This window comes from Micropterus salmoides, unplaced genomic scaffold (genome assembly GCF_014851395.1).
Source record: "Micropterus salmoides isolate LMB-PRFRI ecotype aquatic unplaced genomic scaffold, ASM1485139v1 Ms_hic_scaffold_2, whole genome shotgun sequence".
NCBI classification, from domain to species: domain Eukaryota; kingdom Metazoa; phylum Chordata; class Actinopteri; order Centrarchiformes; family Centrarchidae; genus Micropterus; species Micropterus salmoides.
Window position 1 is genome coordinate 53,390,069 of NW_024041150.1, and position 13,041 is coordinate 53,403,109.

Genomic DNA, 13,041 nt, shown 5'->3' on the forward strand with positions numbered 1-13,041 from the left:
GCAGCCTTGGGGGCTCCAGTGTTGACAGTATGGTGGTGGATGTGGTGCCTCCCACCCTCACTGCCTGTGGTCTGTCCACAAATTATGGATCCAGCGAATGAGGAGAGGCGCACATGGAGGTGGTGGAGTTTAGTTATCATCATTGTGTTGAAGGCTAAGCTAAAGTCTACAAAGAGAATCCTGGCATAATGGCCAGGGGAGTCCAGATGTTGAAGTAGAGTGCGAAGGAAGCATGCTACAGCGTCTTCTGTTCCTCTTTTGGCGGATTATGGAGGTGAGTGCTACTGGTCTGTAATGATTCAGTTCAGAGGGCGGGGTTTCTTGGGGACAGGGATGATGGTGGCTGTTTTCCAGGAGGTGGGGACAGTTGCAGTTTGTAGTGGTTCTTTGAAAAGTGGGTGCAGGACAGGAGAGTTCCAGGGCACAGTTCTTGAGCAGCCTTCCAGTGATCCCATCAGACCCAGGGCCTTGCCAGTTTTGCACCTCCTGAGTTGCTGGTGGACGTCTTCCACTGTGGGGAAGCGTGACTGCTCAGGGGTGAGTAGGCTCCTGAGCAATCTTTCACAAGTACTGTTGGTTTATAAAGCACTGAATGGTTTAGGGCCAAAATACATCCGGACCTCTCAGGTCGTCTGGGATCAGGTCTGCTTTCTGTCCCCAGAGTCTAAACTAAACAAGGAGAAGCAGCGTTCAGTTTTTATGACTCACCACAGGAGCTTTTATGTTGGTAATTCTTACTTTTTTTGAGGCTACTTTCTACTGTGCCCTCAGGTCAGATTTGAGTCTTCCAACACCCTGTACTTCTCACCAGTATTCACTGATCGGACCGTGCTGGCTGGCCTGGATTACAACCACCGTGTCCACAGTCCAGCCAGGAGAAAAGCTGATGACACAGTTCAGTATGTTGCATTATGAGAACTCTTGTGCATTTTACTCAATGCATTTATAAGTGATGAGTCAAAAAAATATTAAACAGTATGAGGAATACAGACAGATGGTGCTGATTTATTGATGTGATTGCATTTTATGTGGAAATGCTAACTGCTCTATAAGAGAATGATGTCAGGTGTTACAAACTTTTCACTAAGCTGATCCTCCTTTCTGTATTATCAGGTACAGCAAGGTGTACAACAAAAAGTACAGGAAGTGGAGATTGTACTCATTGAAGGTGAGAAGGACTACAGTTACAAACGCAGACCTCCTCCTCCTCCTCCTCCTCCTGTTGTCTGCTACTGAGGAGATGCCTAGAAGCAGAACCAGGAGACCTGATGATCCCCGTCAACATGGGGTTCAGTCAGGTGTCCCTGCCCCAACTGTGATACAGCAAAATATAAAACAAAAAGTAACATGGTTGGTTTTGAAATGTGGTAATCATGTCAGAGAGGTGACTGTGATATATTTAATCATCTCCACAGCAGCGATACGATGCTACGTGTAAAGTCTGAACTGTCTTCATAATCAGTCAGGACACCTCTGGACAAACTTTGTCTTTCTTCCTGTATATACTTATTTTTATTTGACGTTTAAAAATAATCTATTTGTGATACAGGTTGTAGTTTTTAGTAGTATTTAATAACAATAAACAAGTGTTATACCACATTTGGATGTCATTTCAGACATAAATGTAGTTGTTTGATTGTTTATGCTATAAGTGTAAAGAAAAGGCATTTATCAATTTCAATGTTTTATTTAAAAAAAGAATGAAAATATCATCCAGAACAGGGAAAAATATACTTTGTATTTTCTCTCCCCTCCTGGGAATAAAACAAGAACAATGTACAGGTATTTATCCACACAGTGGATGGAATTATTTGTGTAGCAGTTAGTGACATTACGTCTTCCACCCTGCTAGGATTAAACCTCTGTATTGTCCTGGTGGATCAGGAGAACAGTTGTGAGTCTTCCAGAAACAGCAACTCAGTATCACGACTCTGTGTCTAAGTGCTCCACACTGCCACACTACAAACTGTCTGTATGCTGCCTGACTGAACTGCCTGTTAGTCTGTCCTGAGTCTGGAAGATCAGCCATGTGTGGTGCATGGAAACACTGTAGTCTGGATGTTGTCCACAGTCCTCAGATTCTGGCCTGTAAAGGAATATATAGTTGTTAGAACCCCAAATGGGAAAGATTGGTGTAATTGGAAAGAACATTCATCAACATGATCAGATATTTTTATTGAACAGGGGCTTGTTGTTTCTAACAGGACTTCTGTGTCCACACAGTGCTACAGTGTTTACATTTATATAGCACTTTATTTTTGACAGTCAGAGGGCTTAGAGGGAAACACCAGAGGAACTTTGAGACAAGTACACAGAGAAAAATAATGTACTGATATTAAAATATATATGTATATATATACACACCTGTTCATATGCTGTTGTTGGAGTGTGAAGCTTAACGCAGGTATGTGCTGCTCCGCTTGCACCTCGTCCTCCCCGTCCTGCCTCTTCTTCCTCGGACCCCGGCAGCCCTCCCTCCTCTGCTTCGCCTCGACCCCGGTCCTGTCCCGGTCTGTGCTTGGCTCTGGGGTGCAGTCCTCAGAGACAATACTGCTGTCACCATGGAAGCTCTAACATGCAAAACAACGTACGTGTTATGAGTCTAGCACGAAATTCACCTTCGTGTAGTGTAACTGATGGAAACAGGAAACTGTGTATCAGTCTGTTTTTAGCTTTGCCCAATGTTAGCACAGCTGTTAGCACAGCTACCTGATGCTAACAGTTAGCTAGCCAGCTCGTTACTGAATCAAAGTCAGTCTTTTTAAACCGATCCAATATTAAAATGCTAGCTTGATAATGAGTACTAACAGCTGGGTTAGTTGTTTATTTTCATAATGATAAAGTTATTTGTTTTCTTACCCCTCATGTGAGCCGCTGCACTGCGCTCGTCCTTCAGCGGTGTCGGCAACACGCAGTCACTTGTTTTGGGGGCGTGGTTTTGGGAGGAGCCCAGAAGGGACGAGGTGCGAGTTTCTCTGTTGGATACTTTCAAAATCAAACTTACCTACCCTGCCTTTAAGTGTCATTTATAAATCTGGATTTATTTTCAATCCAGCGCCCTCACAGACCTGACGGGATGATGAACATATCACAGTACGTAGGACTGGCGGTCTGATTGTTGGTGTAAATTGTGTATTTTCTTCTGAATAAATTGAGAAATAAAGACGTTACAACAAACAGCTGTCTTTGTGATCTTTATTAAAAGTAAGAATAACAGAGTGATTCAGCTGAAGGGCAGAGCTCATACACCAGAGGGCTGTTAGAGAGTCTGACCCAGAGAAACAGAGAAGACATTTAATGCTAGAGAATAATTGGAGAGTCCAACAGAAAAGCCTTTCTCAGCCTTGAGCCACAGTGGAAACTTCTTTCTCACAGGAAAGCATGAAACAAAACAATCTCACAGAAGGTCATTATATCAAAACACTGGTACACTTAGTGGGAATTATAACACCACATAAGATGAGCAAAGAACATAAAGTAATGACATATAGAGGATTATTAAAAGTACAAACAGGTCAAATCTATTTGTTTCTATTACAGTTCCCCCTTTAGCCGTCACATGGTCACATTAAGTTTATAACAAACTGTCAGTTCATCAATGAATGCTCTCATCTTACTGTTTAAGCAGACACATTAGGAGACAAAATAAATGAGCTTTTTTTTTTAAAGTCCGTTGCTCACTGGCTCTGCATACACAGTCAAACCATGTGTCACAGGAGGGGCGGGATGTTGATTGTTACATCAAAACACTGGTACACTAAGTGGAAATTATAACACCACATAAGATGAGCAAAGAACATAAAGTAATGACATATAGAGGATTAATATTATTATTAGCACATACAGGTAAAACCAGAAAAAAAGTCATAATATTACGAGAATAACGTCATCATTTATGAGAATTAATAACAATTCTAAACAGTATACCTGCCCTTTACTGTGCTGCGATCAAACAGAGCAGGTCTGCGCCTCAGATTTTAGATGTTATTTACCGCGACTCACAGCGCGAGATCACTCGCATCAGCTGGAAGGAGTTCACTCACCCCGACATGTTATTATCAGTTATACATTTGTTTTTCACCGTGTGAGAAAATAAATGTGTAGCGTTACAACGTGTGAATATTGTCAACTGCGTGTTTGTCACGCTCAACGCCTGGTGTTACATTATTTGGTTAAAGCAAGCTAAAGGTTTGCTAGTCTGCCTGTTAGCTCCTCACCTGTCAGACATACACGGTGCTTGTGAACACATTTTTTGGCCATTGATTCACTATGATTTTTATGTTTCGGTTGCTCTTTCGTGGGCCCCTGACAGCCTGCAGTGTTTCGCTTAAATGTTTGCCCGCACCATTTTCACAATAACAGTGAGGTAGGGGGTTATCAGATGAGTTTATTTAAGTTTATTTATCATGTAATTACATCTACAAAGTTTTGTTATTCATAAAAGACAGTAAGTAAAGTGTCTAACTTGATCCTATTTAAGGGTTGACCATAGACCTTTGCATGGGCCCCCCCCTAGGCCTTGGGCCGGGGTCATCTGTGCCCTTTGACCCCCCCCGACAGCGGGCCGGGTGGCAACCGAACACGGTTATCATGGTAATTAAAATGTGTACGGTCATAATAACCATCAGGAATTTTACCATGGTTTATCATTGAACCGGTAATCGTTTCATCCCTGACATATAGGGCTATAAAAATGCCTGGCTACTGTAGTTTAATTTCACTATTGGCTGATAAAACCTCCACACTGACGCTTTCCAGCTCTTTCCAAATCAAACTTCCTCAGCTGTCATCACATGACGTTAGTCCAGCACAGTCACATGATAACAGGTGGTTTTATTCAGGGCAGAAGGAAACAGCTAGCTGTGAATGCATTTATGTCTTGTAAGGGTTCTCCTGTTGGAATAAGATTTGCCACACTGTTCACACCAGTACAGTTTCTCTCCAGTGTGAACACGTTGGTGGATTTTTAGGTGACTTGATTGAGTAAAAGTTTTCCCACACTGTTCACACCAGTATGGTTTCTCTCCCGTGTGAACACGTTGGTGGATTTGAAGTTCACCTGATGTAGTGAAAGTTTTCCCACACTTTTCACACCAGTACGGTTTCTCTCCAGTGTGAAGAAGTTGGTGGTTTTTTAGTTGACCTGATTGAGTAAACATTTTCCCACACTGTGCACACCAATACGGTTTCTCTCCGGTGTGAACACGTTGGTGGTTTTTTAGGTGACCTGATTGAGTAAAAGTTTTCCCACACTGTTCACACCAGTAGGGTTTCTCTCCAGTGTGAACACGTCTGTGGTTTTTTAGGCTACCTGACATAGTGAAAGTTTTTCCACACTGATCACAGCTGTAGGGTTTCTCTCCAGTGTGAACACGTTGGTGTTTTTTTAAGCTACCTGACATAGTGAAAGTTTTTCCACACTGATCACAGCTGTAGGGTTTCTCTCCAGTGTGAACACGTTGGTGGATTTGAAGTTCACGTGATGTAGTGAAAGTTTTCCCACACTGGTCACAGCTGTACGGTTTCTCTCCAGTGTGAACACGTTGGTGGATTTTTAGGCTACCTGATTGGGTAAAAGTTTTTCCACACTGTTCACAGCTGTACAGTTTCTCTCCAGTGTGAACTCTCTGATGAATCTTCAAATATCCAGATGTTGTGAAGGATTTGTCACAGTACTGACAGCGGTGACATTTGAGTCCATCTCTTCTTCTCCTTCTCTATATCAACAGAGAGAAACACAGTGAGATGTCATGTTGGAGAGAGCTATCTAAAACCATAAATGACATTAGAGCACATCTCTGAAATCACATACTAACCTTCTGTACCACATAGTGCGTATGTGCTGTCTATGACATACTCAGTCATACACACTCACTGTGTACTGGATACTAAATAAATTATCAGTATGCTATTAGCATGTAAATGCTCCGTACTTGTAGAGCCTTTCTAGTCTTTGACCACTCAAAACGCTTTTACACTACATCTGCATTCACCAGTCATACAAATTCATACACTGAGCCTAAGTGCTCAAACGGAAACTAACATTCACACTCACACATACACTGGTGGAACAGCCGGGGTTCAGTATCTTGCCCAAGGACACTTCGACAACCAACCTTCGCAACCAACATAAAATCAACAATATTCCACGTTAATGGCACCACCGGAGTTGTTATAAACCCAGATGTGTAGATGTCTAATTATACAATTATCACTAGTGATCAGTTAGTTAATAATCGCTCAATTATCTTAAATCAATCAGTCAGTCTCATATCTAAAGGGTCAATTCTCTTGGCAGGGACGTAGAAACAGTTCTTGATTATATTACAGTGAATTTATTCTCTAACTAATGTGATAAAAAGGGATGGTTGAATACAGGGAAGATAAACAATTGCTGAACAATGAGCCTGGAGGTTTGATTGTGGGAAGCATTTGACTCATACGGCATAGGAGAACTAATGAAAGTGAGCTAACGCTATGAGTTTAGGAGTTAAAAGGAAATCTCTGACCACAGAATGTTGGTTAGGTCTTACTGCTTGTCGACAGCCTGCTTTAGAAAATAAAACAAACTGAGGGGCAGATCTTTGGAGACTTTGGTTATTGAAAGTTCGGCTCTCTGGGCCATGTCACACTTGGGTGAGACAGGGGTATTCCTTTTGATGGCGTAATAAAACAAAGAACAAGGTCAGTTGCCACGGAAACATGTGTGGGGGGGCCAGTTTTGATAGGCTGTTCAGGGAAATGCTAATCGCTGGTTCATGTCCCTTTGTCAGTTTAACAGTCAGGCCCCGTGTTATCAGGTTCGGAATCAAAAGGGTGCCAGTTGTCAGGGATAGTACTTAGAAAAAGCAGCTTTGACCCCATTTTCTTCTCTGGGAGAGGAGAGAGGAATTTGGAGTAGCTCCAAATTTATTCAATATAAAATGCACAAATCCACACCGTTGTTCACTACAATAGCTAATAAAATATAATAAAAAAATGTAATAATATGGATTACAAAGCAGCATTCTTCTTATTTTTTTATTCAGTCTATGAGCATTATCAATCTCAGGTTGAAGACCTGCTCAGTTTGAATGCTGAAAGGGGTTTACACTGTGCTCGTTTTTTAATTTTTCCCTTGCCGTGTGATACCATTAATGAGTTAGCAAGTTTGACATGTTGCCAGAAACACACCCGATCACTACTGAGAAATGTCGGCCCACTGCTTTGGTCTTAACGACTTGTCTTTGTCTGTCGTTGTATTTCACTAGGAAACCGAAGTCTTCCCAAACAGGAGACCTTAACAATAAGGGAGGGTCTTCAAGCTCTGGCTTCCGCGCACTGGCCATGATGCTCAAGTTGCTAGTTAGCAAGGTGCTGGGCAAAAGCGTGCTGCTTGTGTAGCGCCGCAAGGCGGAGATTTGGTCCGCCACTTAATATGTCTGTGTGGAAACTGGAATTTACATATGTCCCACACACAAAACCAGCCTAATATGTGACGTTAAAGATTGCATTCGGTGCACATGTGCATCGTTCCGAAAGTCCTGTACCGAAACAGTCCGGTACGAATACATGTACTGTTACACCCCTAGTTATGATGATGTGTCCTGCACTCAAGATGGCCGCCAGGGTGCAGCCACAGTGTTTGGCAGGTCCTGTGTGTCTGCCACAAAAGTATATCAAAAACCCTTGGATTTTGCCATGCTTGTCTGGTCTTCTCTTGTCCTTCTACCTCTTCTTGAGTTTAACATGTCCAAGGAAAATGGATAACTTAACTCTCTATCCAGCAATGAGGAGCCAACATCTTCTGTATGCAAGAATCCTGGAATGTGGACATGCTAGGCCGCCCCCAGGTAAATTTGATCAAACAGCATCTAGATCATTCCCTGGGGTTGTGAATTTTTTGATGATAATACTTCTGGCTGGTGATGTTGAGCAAAATCCTGGACCCGTTTTAAGTCCTGTGTTACAGCTACAGCAGTTTCCTGGCCTAATTCCACCTCTGCTACCTGGGCTACAGCAGTTTCCTGGGCTAATACCACCTCTGCTACCTGGGCTACAGCAGTTTCCTGGCCTAATTCCACCTCTGCTACCTGGGCTACAGAAGTTTCCTGGCCTAATTCCACCTCTGCTACCTGGGCTACAGCAGTTTCCTGGCCTAATTCCACCTCTGCTACCTGGGCTACAGCAGTTTCCTTGCCTAATTCCACCTCTGCTACCTGGGCTACAGCAGTTTCCTGGGCTAAATCCACCTCTGCTACCTGGGCTACAGCAGTTTCCTGGGCTAATTCCACCTCTGCTACCTGGGCTACAGCAGTTTCCTGGGCTAATACCACCTCTGCTACATCGGCTTCCTGGGTTAATTCCACCACTGCTACCTGGGCTACAGCAGTTTCCTGGCCTAATTCCACCTCTGCTACCTGGGCTACAGCAGTTTCCTGGGCTAATACCACCTCTGCTACATCGGCTTCCTGGGTTAATTCCACCTCTGCTACCTGGGCTAAAGCAGCTTCCTGGGCTAATACCACCTCTGCTACCTGGGCTACAGCAGTTTCCTGGCCTAATTCCACCTCTGCTACCTGGGCTACAGCAGTTTCCTGGCCTAATTCCACCTCTGCTACCTGGGCTACAGCAGTTTCCTGGGCTAATTCCACCTCTGCTACCTGGGCTACAGCAGGTTCCTGGCCTAATTCCACCTCTGCTACCTAGGCTACAGCAGTTTCCTGGCCTAATACCACCTCTGCTACCTGGGCTACAGCAGTTTCCTGGCCTAATTCCACCTCTGCTACCTGGGCTACAGCAGTTTCCTGGCCTAATTCCACCTCTGCTACCTGGGCTACAGCAGTTTCCTGGCCTAATTCCACCTCTGCTACCTGGGCTACAGCAGTTTCCTGGGCTAATTCCACCTCTGCTATCTGGGCTACAGCAGTTTCCTGGGCTAATTCCACCTCTGCTACCTGGGCTACAGCAGTTTCCTGGGCTAATTCCACCTCTGCTACCTGGGCTACAGCAGTTTCCTGGGCTAATACCACCTCTGCTACATCGGCTTCCTGGGTTAATTCCACCACTGCTACCTGGGCTAAAGCAGCTTCCTGGGCTAATACCACCTCTGCTACCTGGGCTACAGCAGTTTCCTGGGCTAATTCCACCTCTGCTACCTGGGCTACAGCAGGTTCCTGGCCTAATTCCACCTCTGCTACAGCAGTTTCCTGGGCTAATTCCACCTCTGCTACCTGGGCTACAGCAGTTTCCTGGCCTAATTCCACCTCTGCTACCTGGGCTTCAGCAGTTTCCTGGGCTAATTCCACCTCTGCTACCTGGGCTACAGCAGTTTCCTGGGCTAATACCACCTCTGCTACCTGGGCTACATCGGCTTCCTGGGTTAATTCCACCACTGCTACCTGGGCTACAGCGGCTTCCTGGGTTAATTCCACCACTGCTATCTGGGATACAGCAGCTTCCTGGGCTAATACCACCATTGCTATCTGGGATACAGCAGCTCCCTGGGTTAATTCCACCACGGCTAACGGGGCTACAGCAGCTCACTGGGCTAACACCACCACTGCAGGACCCTATTATAACTGAGCCTAGTATGTCACTACAATCCATCATACCTGTGCGTACACAAAGGAACCCTGTATTTAAAAAACTTCAATCATGTATGTTATTCCAGACTCTTAATCAAGCCAGGACTATATTTGATCCACAGTGTAAAAACAAAGGGCTCTTAGGTGGCCATCTGAACATACGCAGTATGGCCCCTAAGAGGGAATAATTAGAGCATCTTCTCATTAACTCAAATATATATTTCTTAGGGCTTACAGAAACTTGGCTTAAACCCTCTTCCCCACAAGCAGTGGTATCATTACAAGGCTACAATGTCTTTAGAAAGGATAGGCATCAAGGAAAGGGGGGAGGGGTGTTACTGTATATGAAGGACTCTTTAAAATGTACACAAATAACGGCCTAACGAAATACAAATTGAATGTGTTGGAGTTAAAGTGCCACTCTCAATGTCTTTATCATCTGCCTTCAGCAAAAGTACATTTTTATGATCAACTTAAAGCACTTCTGAGTTGTTGTGACTTTAATAAAGAGGTTATTCTAATGGGAGACTTAAATATAAATTGGGACAACAAAAGTGACAGAAAGAAACTGAAAGAAATTACAGATAATTTTAGACTAACAAATGATCAGTGATCCCACTAGAATAACAAATCACTCTAAAACTCTAATAGACCTGGTGTTCTCTAACAAACTAGACAGAATAATAAAAACATACATTTTCTTGACTGGCTCTGGCTTGTCTGACCACAATGCCATATTCCTTTTCAGAAAGCTGACTAAAAAACGATTTAGAAGTGTCAGAAAAAACATTAATATAAAACAAACATTTATTCCAAAGAGCCAAGAACAACGTTTAATTGCAGCTCTAAATACTCTTGATTGGTCAAGTATATTATTTTGTGATGACACTAATAAATGTTGTGATCTACTATACTCCTCTATTAAAGGGATTCTGTCTCAGTTTCAGAAAGCGGGTCATTTAAAGAAACGAGTTTACTCCTTGCCTTGGATCAATAGTGAGTGTAAACAGCTTATGACACTCAGAGACAAACTACTTAAAAAATCATTACAATCTGGATTAACTACTGATCGATTAAATTTTGTATCCGCAAGGAACAAACTTGAGAATGAGAAAATGAACTGAGAATGGCAAAAGCTAATTTTTTCATGACTGTAATTAATGGTGCCAAAGGAAATTGTAAGCTAATTTGGGAAAATATTAACAAACTCCTTGGTAAAAGTAAGTACACTGCTGATAAAGACCTTGAACTCAAATTTGCTAATGAATTGATATCAGAGCCTCTCAGCCTGGCAACTAAATTAAATGATTATTTCCAAAGTACCATTTATGAGATTGCACAACTGTTTTCTAACTCGTGACTCTCAACAAAATATTGGCAACACCGACCCCTATATGGATGCCTTAACTCAAAATTCAAAGTTTAATATTCAAATAATTACAGAAAATGAAGTAGAAAACATAATCTCTAAACTGAAAAGTTCTAAAGCAAGGGATGTGTTTGGACTTGATACCAATCTTCTGAAGCATTATAAATCTTATATCTTGGTGCCTGTGACCCATCTTATTAATTTATCAATCGCAGGCAGTCTTCCCCTTGAGTTGGAAGGTGGCAAATGTCATACCAATATATAAATCGGGTGATAAATTAGACCCTGCTAATTATCGACCTATTAGCATACCTCCTATCTTCTCAAAGATAGCAGAAAAGTGGGTGCTAATTCTATTATTGCGCATCTTAGTGACTCCAACCCGGGTTTGCACCCTATGCAATTCGGATTTTGACCTCTTCGCTCAACTGAAACGGCTGTCTGTTTGTTGAGAAGGTGAAGTCTTATTTAGACAAAAACAACGTTATGTTGCGGCTGTTTTTGTTGACTTTAAGCGTGCGTTTGATACTGTGAATCACCTTAAGCTCCTGTCTAGACTGTTAACATTTAACTTTAGCAATCAAACTGTTAAATGGATACAGTCTTATCTATCAGATAGAAGACAATGCGTGCAAATAAAGAATAGTAAGTCACCCTATCTTCACTATACACAAGGTGTCCCTCAGGGATCAATTCTAGGTCCCTTGTTATTTTCACTTTATGTGAATAATTTGCCCAATGTGTGCAAAAATGTGGACACAATTATGTATACAGACGATACGGTAATTTTTACACAAGCCAAAAGTACTGACGATGCAGCCCATCAGCTTTCATTGGCTTTAAATGACTTACAAAAATGGCTGAATGATTCATGCCTGTGCCTTAATGTTAAAAAGACCGTATCAATGTTTTTTAGTAAACCTAAAACAACCCTAGCCGCTGTAAAATTTTGCTTGGGTGGACAAGAATTAATAAATGTTGAGGAATTTAAGTATTTGGGAGTGCTGATAGACTCGAAATTATCCTTTAAAAACACGTTAAAAAAAGTTGTAAAAACTGTAAATGTTAATATACGGAACTTTAGACAGATTTGTGCATCATTAACGGATACAGCAGCGATTACATTCCTGCACTCTATGATACTGGCTCATATTGAGAACTGTATCACAAGTTGGTCCTATACGAGTCATGCTGCTATTGGGCCAATCGAAAGTATGCTACAAAAGAGCATTGAAAATATTAGACAAGAAACCTTCGTCACATCACCATTCTCAAATTTTAGATAAATATACGTTTTTATATTTTGTTAACTTCAAATTATTTAAATCAGCCTGTCTAATCTATAAGGTTATACATGGTTTGGCGCATCCACCACTGAGTGATTTTATTAAACAAAAGTCTAGCAGTGTTGCCGGGACTCGAGTGACTAGAGCCACTGTGAGAGGTGATTGTGACTTTCACAGAACGTTTCAGAGTTTCTGGAATAGTATTCCACTGTCAGTGAGGGGAAGCACAAGTCTTCCTACCTTTAGGAGTCGTTTAAAAGTGTGGCTGAGGGATACACAAACATGTGATCATGTTTAGTTAATTATTACATATCAGACGTTAAACAGAATCAGTGCATTAAAAAAAAGGGATACAATTTTCAGTGTGATATGGGTTATGCAATAAGAGTCAGTATAACATGGGTTGTGTAATAGGGTTCAGTGTAATGTGGGTCAGTGCAATATCAGGTTAGACAGGGCGTGTGCAAAATTATGATTTGTGTAATATAGTCGATGCTTTCCTATTTCTATATGTCTTTTGTTGTCCACTCTTGTTGTTAGTGTCTGTTCTGACATGATGTGATCACTGTTTTTGTCCTTGTTTCTCTGTATATAGCCTGTGTATAGTGCATTTGTATGTATTTATTAATTTGTGTGCAACATCAACCTGTCAGGGGGTCTGCAGATGGAAATTAGCCTAAGGCTACAATCTGGCATATTTACATTTGTGAAAATGTTCATTAATATGTATTGTCCCTTTTTGTTTTTCAAAAATAATTTTTAAAAAAAGTTATGAATGAGCGCTATATAAAAAGACATTATACATACTGACGGCTTTAGT

At 42.0% G+C, this 13,041-nt stretch overlaps 1 protein-coding gene and 1 pseudogene across 1 annotated transcript in view; one reads left to right on the top strand and one right to left on the bottom strand.

Annotated features, from left to right (window-relative positions):
- Positions 1–13,041, top strand: part of LOC119912628 — a 337,535-nt pseudogene that overhangs the window by 44,241 nt on the left and 280,253 nt on the right.
- The window catches only part of LOC119912659 (zinc finger protein 239-like), a 30,413-nt gene that overhangs the window by 15,223 nt on the left and 2,149 nt on the right, over positions 1–13,041 (bottom strand). Inside the window, exon 2 of the mRNA XM_038731943.1 lies at positions 4,927–5,717. Coding sequence (XP_038587871.1) covers positions 4,927–5,717 — 791 coding nt within the window. The remainder of the gene's footprint in view (positions 1–4,926; positions 5,718–13,041) is intronic.